The sequence below is a fragment of the Telopea speciosissima genome, chromosome 4 (genome assembly GCF_018873765.1).
Source record: "Telopea speciosissima isolate NSW1024214 ecotype Mountain lineage chromosome 4, Tspe_v1, whole genome shotgun sequence".
Lineage (NCBI taxonomy): Eukaryota > Viridiplantae > Streptophyta > Magnoliopsida > Proteales > Proteaceae > Telopea > Telopea speciosissima.
This window is the reverse complement of record NC_057919.1, coordinates 66,930,006-66,954,569: the sequence shown is the minus strand read 5'-3', so window position 1 is coordinate 66,954,569 and position 24,564 is coordinate 66,930,006. Positions and strand designations below refer to the sequence as shown.

Sequence of the window (24,564 nt, the reverse complement as noted above, 5' to 3'; positions counted from 1 at the left end):
CTTCACAGTCAAGGTGAGATGAAAATTTACAATTAGGAACCATTAATTAGAATTTAGGTTGTGATGGGTGACCAAGAAGGAAATGCCATTGCATGGGAGACAATACAGTGTTAGATGTGGCAGCAGTAGAAGGTCCCGTGCCATCCAGGTAATACAGCCCATCGTACTCAAGCCCTCCACCAGTCATCTTCCTTGTTTGAAGGTCCTGAAATACACAATAAGAATGATAGAAAGTAATAGATCAATTACAAGATTTAGTAAGTTGACTGACAGATAAAGACGTAAAGGTAATGTAGGAACATGAAGAACAAGAGAGAAGGTCATGGAGGATGTTGGAGAAACAGTTCCATGACCAATTACATGAGTAGAGGAACCATCAACAAGGATGACATTGAAAGAGTTGTGAACGTGATTCATGGAAGAATATACACTTGACTTACCAGTCATATAGCATGAAGCACTAGAATCAATAAGCTATGAGGTAGAGGTGGGATGAAAAGTAGAGTTACCTTTTGTTAAAAAATTATTTATCCACCCGTGTCCCCCTTTGGATAGTCCGCCGTGTTAAAAACTCCTGTGTGATATACATATTGTTTCCTCCCTTTCCTAAAAGGTCGGCCTTTTAGAGGAAGTGGTTTCTACATGGTATTAGAGCAGGCGGGGGTCACAGTATCGAGTCCCCCTGGGAGCGGGTAGGTGTTAAAAAATTATTTATCCACCCGTGTCCCCCTTTGGATAGTCCGCCGTGTTAAAAACTCATGTATGATATACATATTGTTTCCTCCCTTTCCTAAAAGGTCGGCCTTTTAGAGGAAGCGGTTTCTACACATTTATAGGCTAAAGTGACTGTAGAGGTAGAGGCAGATGCAGATTCAAGTTGTTGGAGATGTTTGACGAGCTGGTTGTAATCATCACGGGACACAGTGGATGAAGTGCTAGAACTTTGGGTCATATCACCAGTAGATTTCTCAGTAGTATTGCCAGACACGACTGTATTTGCAAGTTCATTTGCCTACTCAGGTTTTCCATGTTTAGCCCGATAGGTATCCACCATAAGATTCAGTTTGCCACAATAAGAGCATTGGCGGGAAGACTTGTCAATTGATTGATAACTATTACCTCGTCGACCGGTGCCACGGCCACTACCTCTAATTTGGCCACGACCACGTCCTCGTCCATGATTGGCAACAAAGGCTGAGTTGTCCTTGGCTGTAGTATCAGTTTTGGATGGATTAGCCAGGCGATTAATACGAGAGAAGACTTCATTGAGAGAAGGAACCTTCTCCCCTCTGAGCAATTGACTTTTCACAGATTGATAGTCAAGATGTAGTCCAACTAGAAATTTTGCAACATGGAACTCAGCTCGTTGTGGTTTCAACTGATCCAGACTGGTAGTTAGAGGCTGATGTATTTGAAGTTTTTCAACCATGCCTTTCTAGCTTGCAAAGTATTCATTCAATGATTCTCCCTGTTGGAAAGTGAAAAGTTTCTCATAGAGATCATATATACGGGAGATAGTCCTTCATTGTGAAAACTTTCACGTGAATCATTCCAGACATCCTTAGCAAGGGTGTGAAGCATCACATTAGAGGCAATAGCAGGCTCAACACTGTTCCATAATCATATTTTAATAATAGAGTTTTCATGCATCCACTCATCATGAGCTGTGACTGTGGCAGGTTCCTTTGGATCAACAGTAGGAGGATCATCAGTAATATATTTCAGTTTTCCTTTGGCATGGATGTACGCTTGTACTCCCTGGGGGCATAAGAGATGGTTTGAAACTCCAAAGAGTTTAATAGTAGTGATCTGAACTTGGACATTGTCCGTTGGTGGTTTAGGATCAGCCATTAGAAGAATAGAGTAATCACAAGGAGCAACAGCAGTAATAAATCAATTGGCTCTCACATAGAACCAGATTAGGGTTTTAAACAACCCAAAGTAATTGCAGCAGCGACACAATGGGCAATATTAGGGTTTAAAAACCCAAACTTCAATAATAATCCAATCTAGGGTTTGAAAATCCCAAGAACCAGCAGGGAAGAGAAGCCGAGTGCTGTTCTGGAAGAAGTAAACCAAATTTGTAATGATGGTTCCAGTATTAGGGTTTAAGAACCCAAAATCTCAACAATAATCAAATCTAGAGTTTGAAAACCTAAAAAACAGCAGAATATGGAGGTCGAGTGCTGTTCTGGAAGAGGGGAATTAAATCCCAAAAACTTCAACAGCTTACTGGATTGATTGGAGAGATTTTTGATATAAAACCCTAACTAGGGTATTTTAGATAAAATAAAAGGGATTCAAATCACCTGAATAGGTTGAATCTTCATTATTCAATAAGGATCCACTGACTGGATAAAAAATAAGAATGGTAATGGTCTTCAAGAAGAACCACAGCTTGCACTTGATGATCTCCAATCAATCTTGCACATTAGGTAAGCAGAAGAACCCTCTAGTTTTCAACTGAAAACTTCATCAAGGGTTTAATTTGTAGAAGTATGCAGCATAGGGGGCTGCACCCCTTCAAGAAAACCTTGAAAGAACCTTCAAACCAGAATCACATGGAAGCAACCAATTAATGGTTGTGCTCTGATATCATATAACTAGGTCATATGCTGAAGAATCAGAACCGAGAAGAGGAGAAAGGGAAGAGATGAAGAGGGAAGAAGAGTGGAGGACTGTCAAGAGTAGATCGAACTTAACAGCCTCCCTCACAAGTCTTTATTTATACTTATAGATTACGGCCAAAGGGGGGGATTCCTAATATAATTAGGAATCCTAGTTACAATAGGAAAATAGAAACTAAAGGTATCCTAGTCTTAGTTACAGTATGAATAGAAACTAGGACTAGGTAACCCTAAATCCTAATCATAAACCATAAAGAGGAGAGACACATGGGGGGGGATTCTCGACTAGAATATTGGAATATTCTTATCGAGATTACCCTTTCCTATGTACTTGATACACGTTAACAATATGTATGATGGTGTGGTGACTAGTGTAAGAACTGTGGGGGGGGGTGGTCACTATAGTGTATTCCCAATTGCAGCTGGGTTACATCAAGGATCAACTTTAAGCCCAATTTTATTTGCGCTTATCATGAATGATTAAACTAGAGACATTCAAGATGAGGTTCCTTGGTGTATGCTTTTTGTTGTTGATATTGTTTTGATGGATGAGACAAAAGCAAGGATTGACACCAAGTTGGAGTTGTGGAGAATAACCATGGAATCAAAAGGTTTTAAGATGAGTAGAACGAAGACGGAGTATATGGTGTGTAACTGGGGTGGTGCAAATTGATGAGAGGGAGATTCTGCAAAGTGATTATTTTAGGTATTTGGGCGCAATCATAAATAGAGAAGGTGATATAGAGGATGATGCTTCACAAAGAATTAAAATAGAATGGATGACGTGGAGAGGTGCGTTTTTGTGTGTTGTGTGATCAAAATATTTCTTTAAAACAAGGAAAATTTTATAGGACCGTAATATGACCGGCTATGATGTATGGTGCGGAAAGTTGGACTGTGAAGAAACATTATATAGATAAATTCAGTGGAGCTGAGATGAGAATGTTGAGATGGATGTGTGGCAAAACTAGGAAGGATAAAGTAAGGAATGAACAAATTAGAGCTGATTTGGGAGTAACGCCGATACATGATAAGCTACAAGAAAGTCGTTTGAGGTGGCATGACCATGTTCAACAGAGGCTTTTAGATGCTCCAGTACGGAGGAGTGATTTGATTCAGATTGAATGAGCTAAAAGAGCTAGGGGCAGACCTCAAATGACTCTAGGTGAGGACATGGATAGCTTAGGCCTTGTATCAAGTATGATCTCAAATAGAGCTGATTGGAGGGTAAGGATCCATGTAGCCGACCCCGTTTAGTTGGGATAAGGCTGAGTTCTTGTTGTTGTAATTAAGAGATGATATTTTGATTTTGTTTTTAAAAAACTAGTAAAGCAAAACCTGTTTATGTGGCATGAAAATCACGGCAGTTGCATCAGAAACTCTAGCAAGGATTTTGTATTTTTTCACAAATTTGAGGGTAGGAGGTGGTTGTGGTTTGTCTTCATGCAGGTAATCTATCAAACCCTAAAATTCAGATCAATTGGATTTTGTTTGGCCTGAAACTATTCCAGTTTCACCCGATAGAAGGCTAGCAATGATTTTGTGATTTTCTGAATTGTTTTTTTTTTTTGGGGGGGGGGGGGCATGTGGGATTTGGTATTCGTGCATGCTTTCTATGAAGTTCTCTTGGTAACTATAGCCAAAATACTGGCACGGTATGAGTCATGATGGGATTTTAATTTAACAGAAAGTGTGTAGTTATGAGCTAAAAATTCTTTAATCACCCTATGTACTCTTCATTTAAAGTTTAGTGAATGATCCTTTTTTTTAAATTTGCTTTGTTGCATGGAACATTGCCCTCTTGTAAGTGAGATGTTTTCTTCTAGCATGAAGTTAGGAACTGTTGTTTGAAGCTATGTATTATCTTTTCATCTTGCCTGTCTTCTTTATCTTTAATTAGAACTAGAAACTTTTGCTGTGATAATTTTTTTTCCATGCATCCAAACTAGGATGTAGTTCCAATTTTTTTCCAGAGCCTGACCTTTCAAAAACTTCCAACTGAAATTCAAATTTTACTGGATTTGCTGTGTGTTCCACGTGAAAGTCGTGATTATATGCTCTTTCTGTTACTCCTGGTTTTACATGGAAGTTGGAATAACTCTAATTATTTTCTTCCCCGTCCCCCTATGATTGGCAGGCTTTTGCACAAATCATGGCCCTACGGAAGTATGTCCCAGCTGGTGATGCACCTTCTCTTAGTATGGCACCATTGAATTTTTCAAATAGTGTGCATGAGAAGGCTCAATATGCAGAGGCAGAACCAGCTGCATGTCCTCCTGTGGAAGCTGATGTAGATATTGACCTCAGAGAAGTTTACTTTCTGATAATGCATTTTCTATCTGCTGGGCCATGCCATAGAACTTACGGACAGTTTTGGAATGAGCTCCTGGAACATCAACTTCTACCTAGAAGATATCATGCTTGGTATTCAAGAAGTAGTACACGCAGTGGGGATGAAAATGATGATGGGCAGTCCTTCCCCTTGAGCTACAATAAATTGGTAGAGAGGTACATCATATGCTTGAGAGTTTGATTGTCTGCCTGCTTTTGGTTTCCTTGAGATTTTCAAACTCTATCTCTGTTAGTTTATTCCAACACTATCAACTGGTTGACTAATGGGATTCTTTTCTCCCATTCTGAAATGCACTTTGATACTTACCAAGTTACTATATCAAAGAGACGACTGAGTGCTTCAGGATCAATAGGCTTCCTGTCGGCTATGGGCCTATTTGCTAAGCTGACAACAGAAAACCTTAAGCAAGAGTAAATTATTTTCCCCCAATTACTGTTTATCCTGAAAGTTTGAATTTCCCTTTTCAACGTAGGACCAAGATAGAATCAAACTCCAGTAACTCTTAAGGTACAAAATGATCTAGTTAAAGAACACAGGAAATCCAGCCATAAGATTTTGCATAAAATCCATGAAAGTAAATCATACGGCCCCGTTTGTTTAGAGGGGAATGTGGGACCCATATGTTGGTGGGGTATTGTTGGGGTGGAAATGTTGAGGTAAAGTTACTTTTCCCAAGAATAGTAACCGAAGTCCCACCAATTTGGGGGGACTTTGAACAGCAAAGGGGTGGGATTTTGATGTGCCACATCAGCAGACAAAGCAATTAATGATGTCCCCTGAACTTTTGTAAGTTCATCACCCCAAATAAACCAAACACGGTTGGAGTGGGATTTTGAAGTGCCACATCAGCATTATCCCACCCCACCTAAGTCCCCTCTAAACAAAAGGGGCCCACTTGGATATTGTTGTGAAGAATTTTCACTCTCCAAGGACACATAACAAATTTCCAAAATTTAAAGTTGAGAAGACAAACTCTGGGTTGTAATGCACTGCAGTACCGTAAAAAAAAAGACTATTCTTTCTCCTAAACCATATCCAAAGAGAAGTATGAATGGAATGAGCTGAAGATGGCCTCATTACTGTGACATGGCTGCAACAGAGAGTCCTGTTCAATTTCCAAGCTCTTATATATCTTCAAATAAATGTGTCAGAGTGTAATCTTCAGTCATTGATTTTTTCTGAAGAGAAAGAGTCCAGATCACTTGATTTTCAGATGCTTGACATATATAGTTACTAGCATGGGTATCCTTGCTTTAAGAAAGCTAAACCAGGTTGTGCCATTATAGGCACTTCCTAGCACCCGCTGTCTTTCAAGAAGAGATTTTTCTGTCTATTGGTGACTGCTTTCAACTGACAAGTAACAAAACTCCTGACTGAACCCCTGGACCCAGCTTACAATGATGACAAAGCATGTTTGAACTTGTGAAGTTGTAGGAGTTGTACCCTGTGACTAAAAACCCTTAGTTAAGACTTTTTTTTTTTAATAAAATTTTTTCTTGTCTAAACAAGGCCGACAATGTAATTAAATATTTTAAAATAAAAAATCCGTATTGACAAACTACCTGGGTGGCCAACATAAAGGGGAATTTAATTTTGCAATCACAAAAGTCAAATCCCTATGTAATGGCTTCTGCAAGTCACAACCCTTTCAGTAAACCACCAATACACAAACATGGTTGGATCCCGTTGTGTGGATATCATCATATCAAACATATATTGCTTGGGCTTCTGCATCAAGCAATATCTGTCACTTTTATTCCCAGATTTGTTTCATCATAAAATTTCTGGAACATAAATAGTTGGATTTATTTAGTGGGTTTTTTTATTGTATTTTTAGGTATCCTCACGTTGAAAAGGATCATTTGGTAAAGCTTCTAAAGCAACTGATACTGAATACAGCCCCTCCATTGCATGGTATGATTGGGGGAAACACACCAAACGCAGCTGATGTTCCAACACTCTTAGGATCTGGTTCCTTCTCACTACTGGAATGTAATTTGTCTACTTTTGGCATTTCTTATTGTAGTGGCAGAAATTGTAATTTTTTGAATAATACTAGTCAACTACTTCAGTCCTTGTTGGAAAACCTGGTTTCATTTTTTGCATTTTGTTTCTAGTATCCTATATATTTCTCTACTAAACCAGTTTACTACTTTATTTCCTTGAGTCTCCTATTTCTGATGCTTTGTCTCTCTGTGTGCAGCTGATAGGAATAAAGATAAGCAAATCTACCACCTGCCTAGCTACTTGCGTTGGCCGCACATGCAGGCTGATCAGGTGCGTGGTCTAAGTTTGAGGGAAATTGGAGGTGGTTTCACAAAACACCATCGTGCTCCATCCATTCGTGCAGCATGTTATGCCATTGCTAAACCATCAACTATGGTGCAAAAGATGCAAAATATAAAGAAGCTAAGGGGACACCGGGATGCTGTCTATTGTGGTACTATTTGCTATTTCTGACTCTGAAGTTTGTAATATGCATCTGGAATCTGGATTTGGAACCAACGTTCCATATTTGTTGATGAGCAATTGTATGCTTAGGTGCATTCCCTAGGCTTTTGAAACTTTCAAAGAGAAATGACTGAGGAAAAGAATTAATTCTTAACTGTTTGTTTTTAATTGAAGGTATCTTCTGCAAGTAACTTCTGGGTAGTTATTTGGACTTGTGCTACTTTTGATGTTCTTCTAAAAGAATTAGAGGTGGCACATAGAAACAAGAGCTGATCATCTAATAATTTTGCTTCCACTTATAGTCATTTCTCTTTGACTTCTCCTAACAGTCCCTAATGTTTGCTTTGTATACTTAAATGTTTCTCATTCATTGTTTCTCTTTCACTTTCTATAATACTTCTCTTATGTTTCTCTCCTCAAATAAGCATTGGGATTTCTCTAGGCCTCAATTTTTTTTTTCTCTATTTTGCACTGTTGTAGTACTCTTAAATTGTGATTTCTTAGTCTCTCTTCTGACATTTGCTTCCTACTCTGTTAGCCATATTTTGTGGCTTCTGCCAAAGACCTTGTAAGATGCGACAGATTACAGTAAATTGGTAGTAAACTTAAGTTTAATGGGGAGGGTGCAAAGGCACAGAATGGATAATTATAGAAGATAGTATGCCATCTTTCCCATCTTCGAAGGCCTAGGATCTATCATTGATTGAAGATATTTACCTAAACAAAAAGTTTAGTTTGATAATAATGCAAGAAGTCGACCTTGAACCACGGAAACCAGCGGGAGATCGATTGCAGCAGGATCGATACAATGAAAGGAACAACAGCAGGGTTCAAGACTGAGGTCTAGTGGGCTCCTTAGGTGCCTGAAGCAGTCCTCCAAGTATCACTCTGATTGGGAGGAAGAGTGCTGAGATCAAGACCTTTGAATCAGCAGCAATGAATAAGGAACTGATGCAGTCGCAAGTGTGGAAAGTGGTCTTCTTTGCCTCTGGACAGCAACATCAGATTCAGTTGTTGTTTAGGGTGCTCTCTAGGTCTTCACAGATGTAGTAGCAGGTAGCAGCACTTGATTGCAGTCACACAACAGCAGGAACGGTAGGGAATCGAATAAGAGAAGAAGTAGAAGACAGGAGAAGAAGAAGAAAAGGGGATAAGGAGTTTCGGCTCTCTCAGCCAGGCCCTCTCACCCTTCATGTCACACACATGGACAAGAGAAAACTTGCTCAAAGCAATAATGATCAACTTCATTAAATCGTCCCCTTGGCTACTGAAAGCCTTACATATAAATAGGTAGCAATGACTTGCTCCTCAAGTTACAAAAATTAGAAAGTTTTAACTTTGACAAGTCTTAAAATTGGAAACTATAAAAATAGAAACAATAAAATAGCAAGTCTCTTATAAGGCCGAGTCTTGGATTACAAGCAATGAAACTAAAATAGAAACTAACTGAAATAGAAACTTCTAAATAAAAGCTAAGCTACTCTAATTTAGAAACAAATAACTAACAAAATAGAAACTAGGTCTATTAATAGCTGCTTCTAATAGAATATTCCACCAGCACATCCATCACCTAATCTTCAAACCAGCAGTCCATATCAACCCCAAATAACTGTTCACAATAACTCGTGGTATCATGTGAACAGTATTTTTTTTTGGGTTTTGAATTCTGTCTGTCTTCTTCATGCTTCGATCTACATCATATAACTTGGTTACTGATGGTGCTTGATGCGCAACATGCACAATTATTTTGTTTGGTGCTGGGAAGTTTTGGGACATGATAATAGAAGAGTGAAAAGGGCTTACCCAGTGCACGAGGCTCCCACCGCTGCGGGGTCTGGGGAAGGGGTCATAATGTACGCAGCCTTACCTTCGCAGAGAGGCTTTTTCCTGACATGATAAGAGAAGAGTAGAAGGCTAAATGTCTTAAACTGATTTGGATGGTGAAATGGGTAAAATCTAACTAGATTGGGTGATCTAGTGCAGGGAAAATTATTATATCTCTAATGAGCAGCTTCGAGTCTCCAGCATGCCTCACATAAATTAGGATAAACTTTCAACTGTTTGGAGGATCTAATGTGGCTCCCATCTGTTAAAAAAGAAAAAGTAGGAATGCATCTGAGCAGAGATATCTCCAAATAGTCATGAGAAATCCCACTTACAGTGACGAGAAATGGCAGTTGGATAATTTTTGAGGGCCAGAAGGCTGATAGCCAACATTAGTTATGTGGCTAAAATGAGTAAACAGCTAAGGTTCTATATTTTAAGGGAAGAGTTTGCGACTTTCTCTTTATAAAAGCTGAAATGAGAAAACCAGGATGATCTGGTCCTTGAGCAAAAAGGATGCAACAACTCATACTCTGATGGAAGTTAAGGTTCAATGGAATATGAAAGACAGCTCCATTGGAGAAGCTACATCAATTAAGAGGGCGGGGAAGAGGAGGTGAAGTACACCCAACCCCCTTGTTTAGGTGATCTTGTGGAATATTAAGGAACTAGGTGTCTCTCTCACTTCAGCAGTCACAGTGTAACAGGCCCTTAAATTGCATCAAGAGAACATAAGATGCATCTCATGTTTTAGTAGGAATAGAAGGCCTGACACAGTGAGACTGTTAGTGTTTACTCACAATTTGTAATGCAGTGGTCCTTGCAAATGAGAAATGGATTTCATTGGATGCTGACTACAGTGTGTGGGCCAAATAAAGCTGCATGCAGAACCATAGTTGTCAAGGCGTCCCCTTGGCGTCCAGGCGGTTTTGTAGGGGTCTAGACGACAGTTGCCTTGTTGCAAGGCGCCTTGCACTGGTTTTATTGGGATCGAAACCAGAATAGACATTTATGCCAGCATCCAGGCGGTTTTGTAGAGGGGTCTAGGTGACAGTCGCCTTATTACAAGGCGCCTTACTCTGGTTTTATTGGGATCAGAACAAACACTTATTTATGCGAAATATCATTTAAGTAAATGTTTTTATATTTCATTTATTTAAGATATTATTCATAAATAAGCAAATACCCCCTATTTGAATCCAATAAAAATAGTTAAAAACTAAAATTCCAAAATGATAAAAAGTCAACCCCCCAGTTTAAGAACAAAAACTGGATTTTCGATGGTAGGTGAAATTTTCAACTTTCTAATGTTGGAGTTTTTCTCAAATCTAAAAATTCTATAAATCTTAATATGGTAAAACATTGCTACACCAAAAGTGCAGTAAAATGTTCATTTGTTTTTGTTAAGATAGGCTACTTTACCTGATAGGGGAATTTAGTCCTTTTAGTTTTGTTTGCTTTATCTTTTAGTTTTATTATTTTTCTATTTTTCCCCCTAGCTGATCTCTATTTGGGATTCCTAGTTGGAATGGGAATTCCTAATACGAATAGGCAAGGGGGCATTCCTACTTTCATTATGAATAAGTTGTAAGACTTTCAGCCCACCATTGCTCCCCCATCCTGGATCTCCTTTGCAAGAGGTTGCAGCTTTGGAAAGCCAAGCTCCTATCCTATGCAGGTCGCCTAGAGCTCATCAGATCGGTGCTACAATCTTGCTACATCTATTGGAGTGGTGTTTTTGGCCTCCCTAAGGCTACCATCAAGGCGGCTGAATCTATTGTGTGCTTTCCTTTGGAAAGGTGTGGACTCAGCTAGATTCCTTCATCCTATGAGCTGGGCTTCCCTATGTGTCCCCAAATCTGAAGGAGGCCTCGGGCTAAGGAGAATAAAAGATGTCAACATCGCTGGGTCCATCAAGCTTATTTGGAAGATCCTCACCAATAGATCCTCCATCTGGACTTCTTGGGTTTATGCCGGGCCTCTTCGCAGAGATTCTATTTGGTCTGTTAGTCCAGGAGCTGACTCCTCCTGGGTTTGGCGCAGAATTTTTCAGGTGAGGCACTTAGCCAGGGAGGCCATTTCGTGCAGGATTGACGATGGATCGGCCACCCTGCTTTGGCTGGACAAATGGCACCCCTCTAGAGTCCTCTCTTCTATTGTGAGCCCCAGGGATATCTACTCCTCTGGTTTGGACAGATTTGCCCCTGTTGCTACCATCATCTCCAGTGGCTCCTGGTCCCCTCCCCTTTCCCCTCCCCCCCTGGCCGACCTTTGGAGCACCCTTCCCCCCATCCCCCTAGGGCATCGAGGTAGAGGTGACACCATCTTGTGGCTCCCCTCCCAAGCAGGCAGATTCAGCTCTCACTCCGCTTGGGATTTGGTTAGACATAGTGATGCAAATTCATCACCAAATAGGGCTTGTTTCATTGGGAATAAGTCTAGGGTTGGGTTACATACATGTTGGGCCTTTGATCCCATGGGTTTCTAATGTAATAGGCCACTTTTATGGGCCTAAAATATGGGTATATAGGTTGCATACGGGATTAGCCCAATACTTAGTTTATTTTTATGTTTTTTAATTGAACCGGTTCAAATTGATTGCATCTAATTGGTTCAATTTAAGTGATCATGTGACTTGGTTAAGTGGTCATGTGACAAATTAATTGGTCATGTGATGTAAGTTGGGCTGGATTATGACTCTATAAGTCCAGCCATGTTTTGAGTCTATTTCCTTTAGTATTCTAGTTTCCTAGTCAATTTAAGTTACCTAATAGGTTAGGGATAGGGTTAGGCCATTCCGTTTTAGTGTCTAAGTCTATTTTTGAGTCTTCTATATAAGTTTGTAAGGGAGGCCAACATTAGATACGAATTTGATTAATAAAAATTAGCTTTATGCTTGCTGCTCTTTGTGAGTGTATATCCTTGTGGATCTCAAGGTGGTAAAGGGTAGGTGGACTCCTGCGACTCCTTGCATTGTGAAGATCGGGAGGTTCTCTCAAGTCATCAAGCTGCTGCCATTGTCTTGCAATATAGTGAGTTTGAACCTGTTTTCTTATTTTAAACCTTCTTCTATCATCCTTCATCTTCCCTTAGACCTAATCCACAGTCCCCTCCATCCATCAAACCCTAATTCTCCATTAAACCTGCACTCCTACCTCCAGTAGGACTCCCCCATAACTCCAGTTTTAGCCATCACTTTCGAACCCTACTTCCAGCTTATATTCCCCAAACCAATCCCTACACTCGACCTTAAACCCAGCCCTTAGTCTCCTCCACAACCCCTCCATTCCTCCACTCCATTAAAACCCAAAACCTGCAACTCAATTCTGTCCAGAATTGCAGAATTTTAAAACCTTCCCAAATTTAATTATTTTTATCCCATAATAATCCCCTAGACCTGCATATTAAAGCCATATAAGACCCATTCCCAAATTCCCATCCTAAACCCTAGAATTAACCTAAATCCTAGTGCTGTCCGTTCGAACCAGCAACCCCTTTTGTGATTGATCCTGTTGTCTGGCTCCTAGTAGGTCTCCTACCTATCTAGGACTACATTACATAGAGGGACCCCCTGTCCTTGGCATAGAGTTGTTTGGTTTCGTGGTCACATACCTCGCCATAGCCTTACCGCTTGGCGCGCCCTTACTGGCTGCCTTCCTACCCAAGCCTTCCTTGCTTATCGGCATATTCAAGTCCCTTCCAGCTGCTGTCTTTGTTGGAATGGGGCTGAAGATGTTAATTACCTATTCTTCACTTGCCCCTTTGCCTCCTCCATCTGGACCCGTGTTCTTCGCCTTTGCTGGCCCGGAAGGCGCACTCCTCTCCCTCTCAGCCGGGAATGGATTTGGATCGACATGACATTCAAAGGGCAGTTGATATGCGACTCGGTTGGCAAGATTGCCTTTTGTGCCAATATTTCCCACATTTGGATGGAACGCAACCTTAGAAGATGGACATCCAACTCCCACTCTTTCGACATGATATGGAAGGCCATCTTTTTTGATGTTTCATCTAAAGTTAGATCCCTCCCCCTTAAGGATGTGAAGGATTCTCCAAGGAACAGGCTCATTGTTGTCTCCTGGGGCATCCCTACTTCTATCTTGCGCCCCAACTAGTTTCTAGCTTCGGCTTGTTCGCCCTTGGGCTTGTATATTCCCTCTCTTTTCTTCGTAATTAAATTTTATTCATCCCAAAAAAAAAAAAAGTTGTAATTTTGATTATTATAACTAAAGGGGGCTGGATGATCGACTTTGATCATCTAAGCATTCAGTTCTACCGGGTTTTAACATGGTATCAGAGCAGAATCTGATCTAAGAAGAAGTTTTCAAGTTTTCTCTGGTTTTTTTTCTCTCCTCCCTCCCACGGTTTCTGGTTTCTCCCTTCCCCACCACTCTCGGCTCCTCTCTTTCATTCAGGGCAGCACCTATGAGGTGATCTAATGAAGATTTAGATGCTGCCCTCGCATTCACCTCATTGAAGATTGAAGATTACTGGTGTTGCCTATTGCCGACTGGTTCCCTCCACCATTGGAGATCGAGTTCTTCCCACAAAGCTGAAGATTGATTTCTATTTTTTCTGGAGATTGGTTCCTGCTATCCCTAGCACACACCTCTTCCTATTTGAAGACTGCAGTATTGAATCAAGCCAAGACAGATTCCGATCTGTGATTTCTCTTCAAACAGTTTTTTGCCCTAAAAAAATTAGGGCTTCTTATTGGCTGGTCAGAATCAGTTCCTTTTTTGAGGACTTGTTCTCCACTACAAGAGGGAAACTCGACCTCAGTTTCAGCCTTTTCTGACGGCTAAATTTTTGGGAATTTCAAAACCCGTTTACTATACACTCTTGACATCATGTCTGATCTTATTTCAGCTGATTCAGATGGATCCACTCGTTCGGAGTATCTTCCGTTTGCTTCCCCCACTAAATTAGATGGGACTAATTACCTGATGTGGTCTAAATCCATCTATCTCACCATTGCTGGCCGTGGTTATACAGGCCACCTTACAGGCAGCCTCGTGAAACCTGATGAAGAGGGGCCTGCACAGAATCAATGGTTACCTCATGACTCTATGGTAATGTCATATCTTATCCATTCTATGCATTCTTCCATTGCACCTGGTTATCTTCTCCTTGACATTGCTGCTCAGATATGGAAAGCTGCCAAGGAAACCTATTCCCGGGTAAGGAATGATGCACAGGTATATGAGTTACGGAAGAAAATTCATGGGACTAAACAGAATGAGTTAACTCTCTCTCAATATTATGCTGAATTTCGTAAGTAGTGGCAAGAACTTGATCATTACTCGGATAATCAACCCACCTCTGCTACTGATATTGCTGCCTGTAGAAAACATGTTGACAAAATCCGAGGTTATGATTTTTTGGCTGGTCTCAATGTTGAATATGATCCAATAAGAATACAAGTTCTCGGTAAGGATCCTTTTCCTACATTGGAACAATCATATGCACTGGTTAACATTGAAGACCGACGTCGTTCAGCTATGCTCCACTTTGCACCTACTGATCGATCAACTTTACAAGCTGGGGCTGGTTCGACCTCTACTACTTTTGACACATCCAAAGCCGAGAAAACAACAGTTAAATGTGAGCATTGTGGCAAATTATGGCACACTAAGGCCACCTGTTGGAAGATGCATGGTAAACCAGCCAACTTCGATGCTAAACGTGCTGCTCGAAAATCGAAAAACAAAGCTAATCATACTGAGGCTGTCACTCCTGCTCCTCCTACTGACACTGGACTGTCCAAGGAAGAACTTCAGGCTTTCTGTCGTATGTTACAGGCTTTTGCTGCTTTTACTACATCAACACCTGCTAGTTCTTCCACGCCTCCAGGTTCACATTTAGCCCACTCAGGTATTTCTTTTGCTGGTCATTGTGCATCGGTAGTCTCCTTTCCCTGGATCATAGACTTAGGTGCCACTGATCATATGACTGGATCCTCCAGCCTCTTTACTCGTTACTCTCCTACATCTGGTAAAGATAAAGTACGGGTGGCTGATGGCTCTCTCTCTTCTATCTGTGGGAAGGGCTCTATCAGTTGCACTCCTTCCTTATTTTTATCCTCTGTTTTACCAAAGTTTTAAAACCTGAAATCGAGTTCCAAATCGATACTAATATCAGTGAAAAAATCAATCAGAATCCGTCGTCAAAACATGCCCTAGCAGTAGTTTTTAGAAGGGAATATAGGCCGAGTCTGATCAGCCAGAATCGGCATCGGCGGGTCTGATTTCGGTTTTTAAAATAGTGAGTTTTACATATTCCTAAATTTACCACTAATCTGCTTTCCATCAGTAGTCTTACCCGTGATTTAAATTGCAAAGTAACTTTTTTTCCTTCTCACTGTGTGTTTCAGGATCTGGCAACGGGGGCGACGATTGGATGTGGTAAGATGCATGGTGGATTGTACTTGCTTGATAATGGGAGTCCTACTTCACCACCACCTTTGGCTTCTCCCATACATCGAAGCGCCTTAGTTTCTTCTGAACTTCAACAATGGCATAATAGACTAGGTCATCCCCTTTAGGAACATTATCACTTTTATTTCCAGCATTAGCTAAAGGATGTCATAGAAACGAATTTTTTTGTGAAGCCTGTGTTTTGGCTAAACAACATCGTTTTACTTATTCCATTTCTAATAAAAGAAGTTCTTCTCCTTTTATTCTTATTCATTCTGATGTTTGGGGTCCTAGCTGGAAACCATCTCTCAAAGGCCATCGTTGGTTTGTCTCTTTTATTGATTGTTATTCTAGGAGTACGTGGGTTTATTTAATGTACAACAAAAGTGACATTTTTTCTTGTTTTCAAAATTTTCATAAGATGATTCAAACCCAATACAATGCCACTCTCAAGATATTGCGGAGTGACAATGGTAAAGAGTACATGGATGGTCCATTCCAAAACTACCTTGCTGCCCATGGTATACTCCATCAAACCAATTGTGTCGATACCCCAGCTCAGAATGGTGTGGCTGAAAGGAAAAACCGCCACCTCCTTGAGGTGGCTCGGACTCTTATGTTTGCCCATTCTGTCCCTTCCCAATATTGGGGAGATGTTGTCCTGACTGCAGCCTATCTCATCAATAGGCTCCCTACCTGAGTCCTTGACTCTGATACCCCTGCTTCTTTACTGCAGGGTTCCTCCTCCTTTGTCGTCGCACCTAAAGTTTTTGGTTGTGCCTGTTATGTTCGGGATACTTGTTCTCCTGGCAAACTCGAACCCCGTGGGGTCCGTTGTATTTTCTTGGGATATTTTTCATCCCAAAAGGGATATAAGTGTTACCATCCTCCTACACGTCCTACCTTCACCAGTATGGATGTAGTCTTTCATGAATCTCTCTCCTATTAGCAATCCACGCCTCTTCAGGGGGAGACTTTCAGTGAAGATGTGATGGTTGACCTTCCCGTACAGACCCAGACCTGGGTCCAACCACCTGTTGGTCCCACCCCTCAACCGACTATTGCTTCCACCCCTCTTCCCTCTGTTGGTGCCTAACCGGATTTTCCCTAAGGGGAGCACTTAGACGATGTCTCTGCTGGTCCCCAATAGGATTTTCCCTAGGGGGAGAACTTAGAAGATGCTGAAAATCCTATTGGTGACAATTCCCTTCAGGGGGAGATGACTCCAATCCAACAAACCATTAGGGAATTTCAGAAGAAAATTAACGACTCTAATCTCAAAACCTATCACAGGGGACATTCCAAATTCAAGCAGCTCCCATCCACTGCAGCACCAGCACCACCACAGTTGTCGGCCCTGGAACCAGATCAATCTCCAGGTAATATATCTTCTCCTTCTTCTCCTGATTTACCTATTGCTCATCGTAAAGGTATTCGGACTTGTACCCAGCATCCTATTTCTCATGTAGTTTCTTATGACTCCCTTTCTCCATCCTTTCGTGCATTTGTCTCTTCTCTTTCTTTTGTTCGTATTTCCCAAAATTGGCAGGAAGCTTTTACAGATGGAAAGTGGAAAGCAACAATGATGGAAGAAATGCAAGCCTTAAAAAAGAATGATACATGGGAACTTGTGGTTCTTCCTCCAAGAAAGAAACCAGTTGGATGTAAGTGGGTGTTTGTGGTGAAACAGAAGGTAGATGGCACTGTGGATCGATACAACACACGTTTGGTTGCAAAGGGATTTACTCAGACTTATGGGATTGATTATCAGGAGACTTTTGCACAAGTTGCGAAACTAAACACCGTCAGAGTGCTACTTTCTTGTGCAGTGAATCTGGGCTGGGAATTACAACAATTAGATGTGAAGAATGCCTTCCTCCATGGAGAACTTGACGAGGAAGTATATATGGACATTCCACCAGGTTTCTCTTGTGATAAAACCAGCGGGAAAGTTTGTAAATTGAAGCGTGCTTTATATGGGCTGAAACAGTCCCCCCGTGCTTGGTTTGGACGATTTCACAAGGCAATGGTCTCTGCAGGTTATAAGCAGAGCAATGCTGATCATACCCTGTTTATCAAGAAAAATGGTGAAAAGGTAACCATCCTAATAGTTTATGTGGAATGTGGATGATATTGTGGTGACCGGAAATGACAGTCATGAAATCACCCAGTTGGAGACTTACCTTGGGCAAGAATTTAAAATAAAGGATCTGAAACTAAAGTACTTTCTAGGGATAGAAGTTGCTCGGTCTTCTAAAGGTATCTTTCTTTCTCAAAGGAAGTACATCCTAGATTTATTGACTGAGACTGGGATGCTAGGGTGTCATCCTGCTGATACACTTATGGATGCTACTACCAGACTTAAAGAAAAGGAGGGAACATCGGTCGACAAAGGTCGCTATCAAAGATTGGTTGGTAAGCTCATTTATCTGTCTCATACAAGACCTGACATAGCAGTATCTGTAAGTATGGTCAGTCAGTTCATGCATGATCTGCATTCCTCTCATATGGATGCTGTTATCCGGATTCTTCGGTATTTGAAGTCAGCACCGGGAATGGGAATTCTTTTGTCTCCGAATGGTCATCTTCGTGTCGAAGCATATACTGATGCAGATTGGGCTGGTTCCTCTGATAGAAAGTCCATTTCTGGCTATTGCTCATTTGTTGGTGGTAACCTTGTTACATGGCGTAGTAAAAAGCAGAACATAGTGGCAAGGTCTAGTGCTGAAGTTGAGTTTCGTGCTATGGCACAAGGTATTTGTGAGATGTTATGGCTCAAGGGTTTATTACAAGATATTGGTACTCCTGTTCATCTTCCCATGATGTTATATTGTGACAACAAGGCTGCTATTAGCATTGCTCACAACCCTGTTCAGCATGATCGTACTAAGCATGTGGAAGTTGACAGACATTTTATTAAAGAGAAGTTGGAAGGAGGGCTGGTGTGTGTTCCTTTTGTGCAGTCTGCTGACCAGCTTGCTGATGTGTTCACTAAAGGCTTGAATGGGAAGGTTTTTCATCCTATTCTTGTCAAGTTGGGCATGGTTGATATTTATGCTCCAACTTGAGGGGGAGTGTTAAGATAGGCTACTTTACCCGATAGGGTAATTTAGTCCTTTTAGTTTTATTTGTTTTATCTTTTAGTTTTATTATTTTTCTGTTTTTTCCCCTAGCCGATCTCTATTTGGGATTCCTAGTTGGAATGGGAATTCCTAATAGGAATAGGCAAGGGGGCATTCCTACTTTCATTATGAATAAGTTGTAATTTTGATTATTATAAATAAAGGGGTCTGGATGATTGACTTTAATCATCTAAGCATTCAGTTCTACAGGGTTTTAACAGTTTTGATATCTAAAAAAATATCTTCATTCAAAGTGATTTTGACAGCATTCACACATACCAAATAAGGTTTGACCGGAACATAACTTCTTCAATATAAATCAGATATAAGCAATTTTGGATTTGTTGGAAAGTTGGTTTTGTGTTCTACCGAATACTAAAAGTCTCATGTAAAAATAAAAGCATCTGACTAGTCAAACTTCTTAGACAACAAGAACATTTCTCTAAATCGAGAGCAATTTAATTACTTATAGATAAGATCATATTTTCTAAGAACAGTATAAACCAAATGTGAGACTAGTATAAACCAAATGTATGTTTGATTGTTTCAAACTTCCAATAGCTTGCTTCTTCAGTTCTGCTGTCTTCTAGTTCTATGTTGATTTTTGATGACTTGATGCGGGTTAATATTGATTTTTGATGACTTGATGTGACTTAATGTTGATTTTTAATGACTTGATGTGGCTTAATATTGATTTTTGATGACTTGAGGAGGCTTAATGTTGATTTTTTATGATATAAAGTATATATTTTAGCATACTAAAATATTGTAGCATACTGATGTGGCTTAATATTGATTTTTGATGGTTTGAGGAGGCTTATGTTGATTTTTGATGATATAAAGTATATATTGTAGCATACTAAATAATGTTAAAGGGGGAAATAAAAAATAACACTTGGGTGCGCCTTGGTCGCCTAAGCGCTTAGACACCCCTCCAGTGCCTTGGGTCGCTTTGCTGTCTTGACAACTATGTACAGAACTTAATATTAGCGCAAACTAGAAGATATCAAGTATGTCGAAATGGTCCATGGGTGTTGAGGGTGGCCTTGACAGTGTCATTTGATAGAGTGGGAAAAGGGTATTGGGGTTTACGGGGATGAAGTACTTTGTGGATCTCATGAACAGGAATGAGTTGAACTCAAGATTCGAGATTTCGGTTTCGACCTTGGTTGAAGCTGATATATTTCGAGTTTCAACTGAAATTCGATTGAAACTCTGCATGTTTCGGCTGGCTATTTTGGTGGTCAAGTGGCCATATTTTGGCCCAAAACTTCAAGGAAACCTTGATTAAGCATTTCAAAACATATTGGAGCCTTCATATTAAAAAAAAAACCCAAAATGGTAGTTACGTTTCGTATCCTAGGTTTGTAGTGTACGCCATACCTTGCTGTATTCTTTCTCAAATATAGCCTATTCTGCACATAATATAGTATTAGAATACATAAAATTCATTGAAAACAACGAAATGTGCATTAGGTTTGAAGAAAACCATTTAATAGTAGACAATGTCAAAATGTTACAAGTATATGTACTATCAAGGTTAAAACACCCCTATGAAAGCATTCCTCCAACTCTATGTCCGTACCACATTGGTGCGGAACCCGGCTCAAAATACCTGATTCCCGATTTGGGTTCGCTATGGGCCCACCCGATCACTTAATAATTCAAGTCAAGAGTTGAATGGCAATACTGTAAATATAATGAACAGTGTCGAGCCTCTTTGGCTTAAGAAACAAAAAATAAATTCTCAAGTTTAATAATTAACCGTTTATGGGGTATTTCTGGAATTATAACCAAAAGGCAAGTGAAATAAAAGGGATTTGGTGACTATAGGGGCTTGGATGTAAATAACAGCAACTAGGTCTTTAAAGGCAGTAAGAAAGAAAGTCCTTCTTCAACCTTATCGAACCTGAAGGTCCAGCGCAGGGGTTATTCTCCAGATCGATTTGAATCCTCTATTTCATGCTTCTAAATTGCAGGAACAGGTTGGAGAAGATTTGTAATTCTTTCCTCGACCAAGTCTAGATCATCGACGCCAACCAATACACAATGATCTAATGACAAGCCTCTGAAATTACAGGCAATGGTAGTAACAGCCCACAGTTGCAGATGATAACTCCGACGATAAGGGAAACTAACGGGTACTGGAACCTGGGATCTGGGTCGCGTTGAGGAAATCAGGAAATGACCTATTCTCTGGAGCATCAGGTTGATTTGAGTTTACTAGTTGGAGTTCCAATGAACTCGACCAGAGTTCACAATAGCGCTGGTACAGTGAACAGTAACAGAGGAAAAACAAAATAGAAAAAAGAGAGAGAAAGGGGAATAAGGAAGAAGAAGAAGAAGAAGAGGGAGGAGATCGCACAAGAAGAAAGAGGGGGGGGGGGGACGACAGCCAAGCTGTCAAGCTAAGCAGGCAAAAAAGAAGAAAAATATAAGCTATTTAAAAGAAGAAAACCCAGCTAGCAAAGGAAACCTATTTAACTTGGAAACAAACTATAACAAGGAAACTAAGAACAACTGGGAAACCAAATATCATACGTAGCTAAACTTCTAAAATTAAAAGATTACATATTCCTAAAGAAGACAAATATCTAATTATCCTACTAGACTAAAAAAAACCTAGAATTGGACCCGGTTCTCGGTCTGGGTTCCCAAACGGGTTCGGGTTGATCTATGGAAGTGCTCCTGCATCACACATTGAGTTCCGAGAAGGCTCAAAACCTTTGGGGTAAAGGGTATACCTCGAAGTTTGAATCTTACACAAATCTTGCTCAAATGCGGCAAATTGTCACTGTAGATGTGTTGTAGTAATCCCCAGCACTTTGTTCCACCAAGAAATGTAGGTGGTTTGGCAACCTCCCCCCCCCCCCCCACCCCACAAAAAAACCTAATCTTTGGTTTTTTGAATTTTTTCTCCATCTAGCCGGCAAAACCACTCGAAAACTCACAAAATGGGTTGAAATTTTGTCCCATTTCAATTGAAACAATGCTTTTATATGGATTGTTTTGTATGGAAACCGATATTTCGATTGAAATTTCTGTTTGACACCTTACATTCCTACCGTGAATCAAACACAGTTTCATTTCGACTTCCGTTGAAACCAAAACCATCAAGATTTTGAACTATAGTTGGACTTGCCTGTAATAGGTGCTAAATACATACAGTCTATCCACCTAAAGTCTCCAATTTTGAAAAGAATTTAAGAATATACTTTAGGATAAGGTTTGACAGATCTTACTTTTAATTGATTCGAAATATAGATATTTTTCTCATTCAGGATGGTGGAAATACTTCTATTACGAAATTGACGGAAGTACAAGAAGGAAGAACTCTAGCCCTTGTCATTTTGAAAATATCTGACTTGGCATGGAAAATGGTGTTTGTCAAAAGGTATGTGTATATGGATAGGATTTTGCTTGGTATGGAATATATTGACTCGACTATTAGAAGGTGGAAATGGCCTTATGTTCAAAGTTGACGGGGAAAAAGTCAAGTGCAAGCTTCTTATATATGACTATTTGGTGACAAATGGGTGAGTTGGATAATGACAGGTAGCCACATCCTACTTTTCAATCATGCTCAAAAGAACTCAGAAGGTTCACTTAAGTTCTAGGGGCTTTAGATGGTATAACCCTGTAGGTCTTCTCTAACCTACTTGGAAATTCTTAGTTTTCCTCCTCTTTATACTGGTAGCCCTAGCCTTTGTCGATGAGGATGGCCTTTGGTGTACCCTGCAACTCTGATCTGGGTCAGAGATCATTGCTGTGACTCATATATTCTTGCTGGTTGTGTCACATGCTTCACCCTCCAAGACAAGCAGCACCTCAAAATCTCTACTTGCATTCTAAAAGCATATGGTAATTTGGAGTTAGATTGATGTATATTGAGTGTGGTTTTACATCCTCAGTATAGATTGGTGTCAGTCTTGAAGTGTCCATAAAAAAAATAAAAAAGGGTTAGTTTCCTTTAATAGTGGCACAAAAAGGTGGAGGGGCATCCCATTTCATTGACCCACCACTGCCTCTCCATTCTGGCTCAACCAGCTGTAAATCCCATCGATGTCATAAAACAAAATAGTACGTTATGAGTGTGTTTTGGAAGGATCCTGATTCCTATGTGCAATTTGGAATCTGAACAGTAGAAGGTACTGCAGTTTTTTTCCCCCAGGTTAAGATATGATATTCTATTTCACTGGAATCACCGCTATTTTAGTTGATAGCTTTCAAGGGAATACATAGGCAACAAATCTCTCCCTAATGCTCCTGGTGTCTATCTCTTTGTCATCGAGCCGCCCTGGTCACTGAAAAGTTAAACCAACAAAACAGAAAAAGAAAAATAGAAAGGAGGAGGAGGAAGAGGAGGCAAGGGCTAACAAGGAGCATGGTTCAAGGTCTTGGTTTCGGTCAGGCCAAAAACCGAGATGAACTGAGATCTCGCTGAGTTGGTGCACTTTGTTTTTTTTTTTCGAACTCGAATATTGGTTTCAGTGGGTTTTAGACCTAGGTAGGTCCTGAAACTTGGTATACAGCCTATTTTTGGGCCATTTAAACACAATGGCACTATCAGATTTTGAAAAATCAAAGTTCAAATAGAAGTTTGACTTCAGACCCTAGGTTGGTAAGCTACGATGTACAGAGTCTCTAATAGGGAAAATTTGAGACCCAACCACTCAGATTTGAACATATTTTTCTGCAAAAAATAGATTTAGGGAAAAATGGCTTACCTTGGAATCCTCCAATCTTCTTCAATTCACTGCAATCTTGTTGTAGATCGATGTTTCCACGAGTTTCCGTCAACAAATGGGAGTAATCGGGCGATTTTCCGTCAAAAAATGGGAAGAAGAGCATGTTTTGGAAGTGTACACACTACACAGCGAAACCACCGAGAACTCGGCCAAGACGATGTTATTTCTTCAATTCGTATGTCGTCTTGTCTTGGGTCTTAAAAAAAGAGCTATCGCCAAGATCTCATTCCATGCCAAGGAAAATGTATGCACTTGGGTTGCCGCTGCATGTCATCATGCAAGTCTTGAAAGCTTGGACCAACAGAAGGTCTAATTATGCTTTTTCAATAAGTATAGGAAATAGATAAATTCTCTCTCTCCTTGTAGTTTTCTTTTATTTACATTGTAAGCCTTGTCTTTTCACATGACCTTTTTATGTATATAGCTATATAGATTTACTTAATATCCCTCATGTAAGAGAACCTTGCTGGTTGCCTAAGCTCCAGCACCTCGGCTCACCATGGCGGCTTAATAACTGTCCTTGGGTTTGATTTATTGGAACTGCCTGATCGCGGTAAGGGCTGGTTACGATTGAAAATACACACTATTTTAGCTTAAGATTACCATTCTGATTAACCTTCTTAGACTACTTTTAAGCAACTTTGCTTTGTCCCTGACTCTAACATTTGCTTAGGCTCCCTTGCGTTTGGCCAGCGCCTTGGCTTACCATGATGCCTTAAAAACAATGATGTGGTTACGTTGATCTTCTTAGGTAACATTTAAGCATTTCTTGCTTTGTCCCAAGTCCATATGATCTACTCTAAAGTCTAACCACCAGTTTACCTCTTTTATGTAAGCATCTTCTTTTTCAAATTTCAACCAGCTATAGTAATTTGCAGATCGATGGTGATCAAGTCTCTCTCCCCCGTCCAACCCCTATACTGTGGGATACTTAGGACCAGTGACCTCCACGAGTAAATGGAATCCAAATGCTATTATCTTTTCCATCCTCAATTTCCTAGTCTAGTGATAATGATTTCTTCT

General features: G+C 40.3%; 1 protein-coding gene across 4 annotated transcripts in view; it reads left to right on the top strand.

Annotated features, from left to right (window-relative positions):
• LOC122657394 (PH-interacting protein-like) overlaps positions 1 to 24,564 on the top strand; it is a 101,317-nt gene that overhangs the window by 17,001 nt on the left and 59,752 nt on the right. For 3 of the 4 annotated variants that reach the window (XM_043852088.1, XM_043852087.1, XM_043852091.1), the window contains exons 3-5: positions 4,765 to 5,135; positions 6,818 to 6,972; positions 7,184 to 7,420. In XM_043852088.1, coding sequence (XP_043708023.1) covers positions 4,765 to 5,135; positions 6,818 to 6,972; positions 7,184 to 7,420 — 763 coding nt within the window. Of the gene's footprint in view, positions 1 to 4,763; positions 5,136 to 6,817; positions 6,973 to 7,183; positions 7,421 to 24,564 lie in introns of all 4 variants that reach the window. The other variant, XM_043852090.1, reaches the window with a different exon arrangement.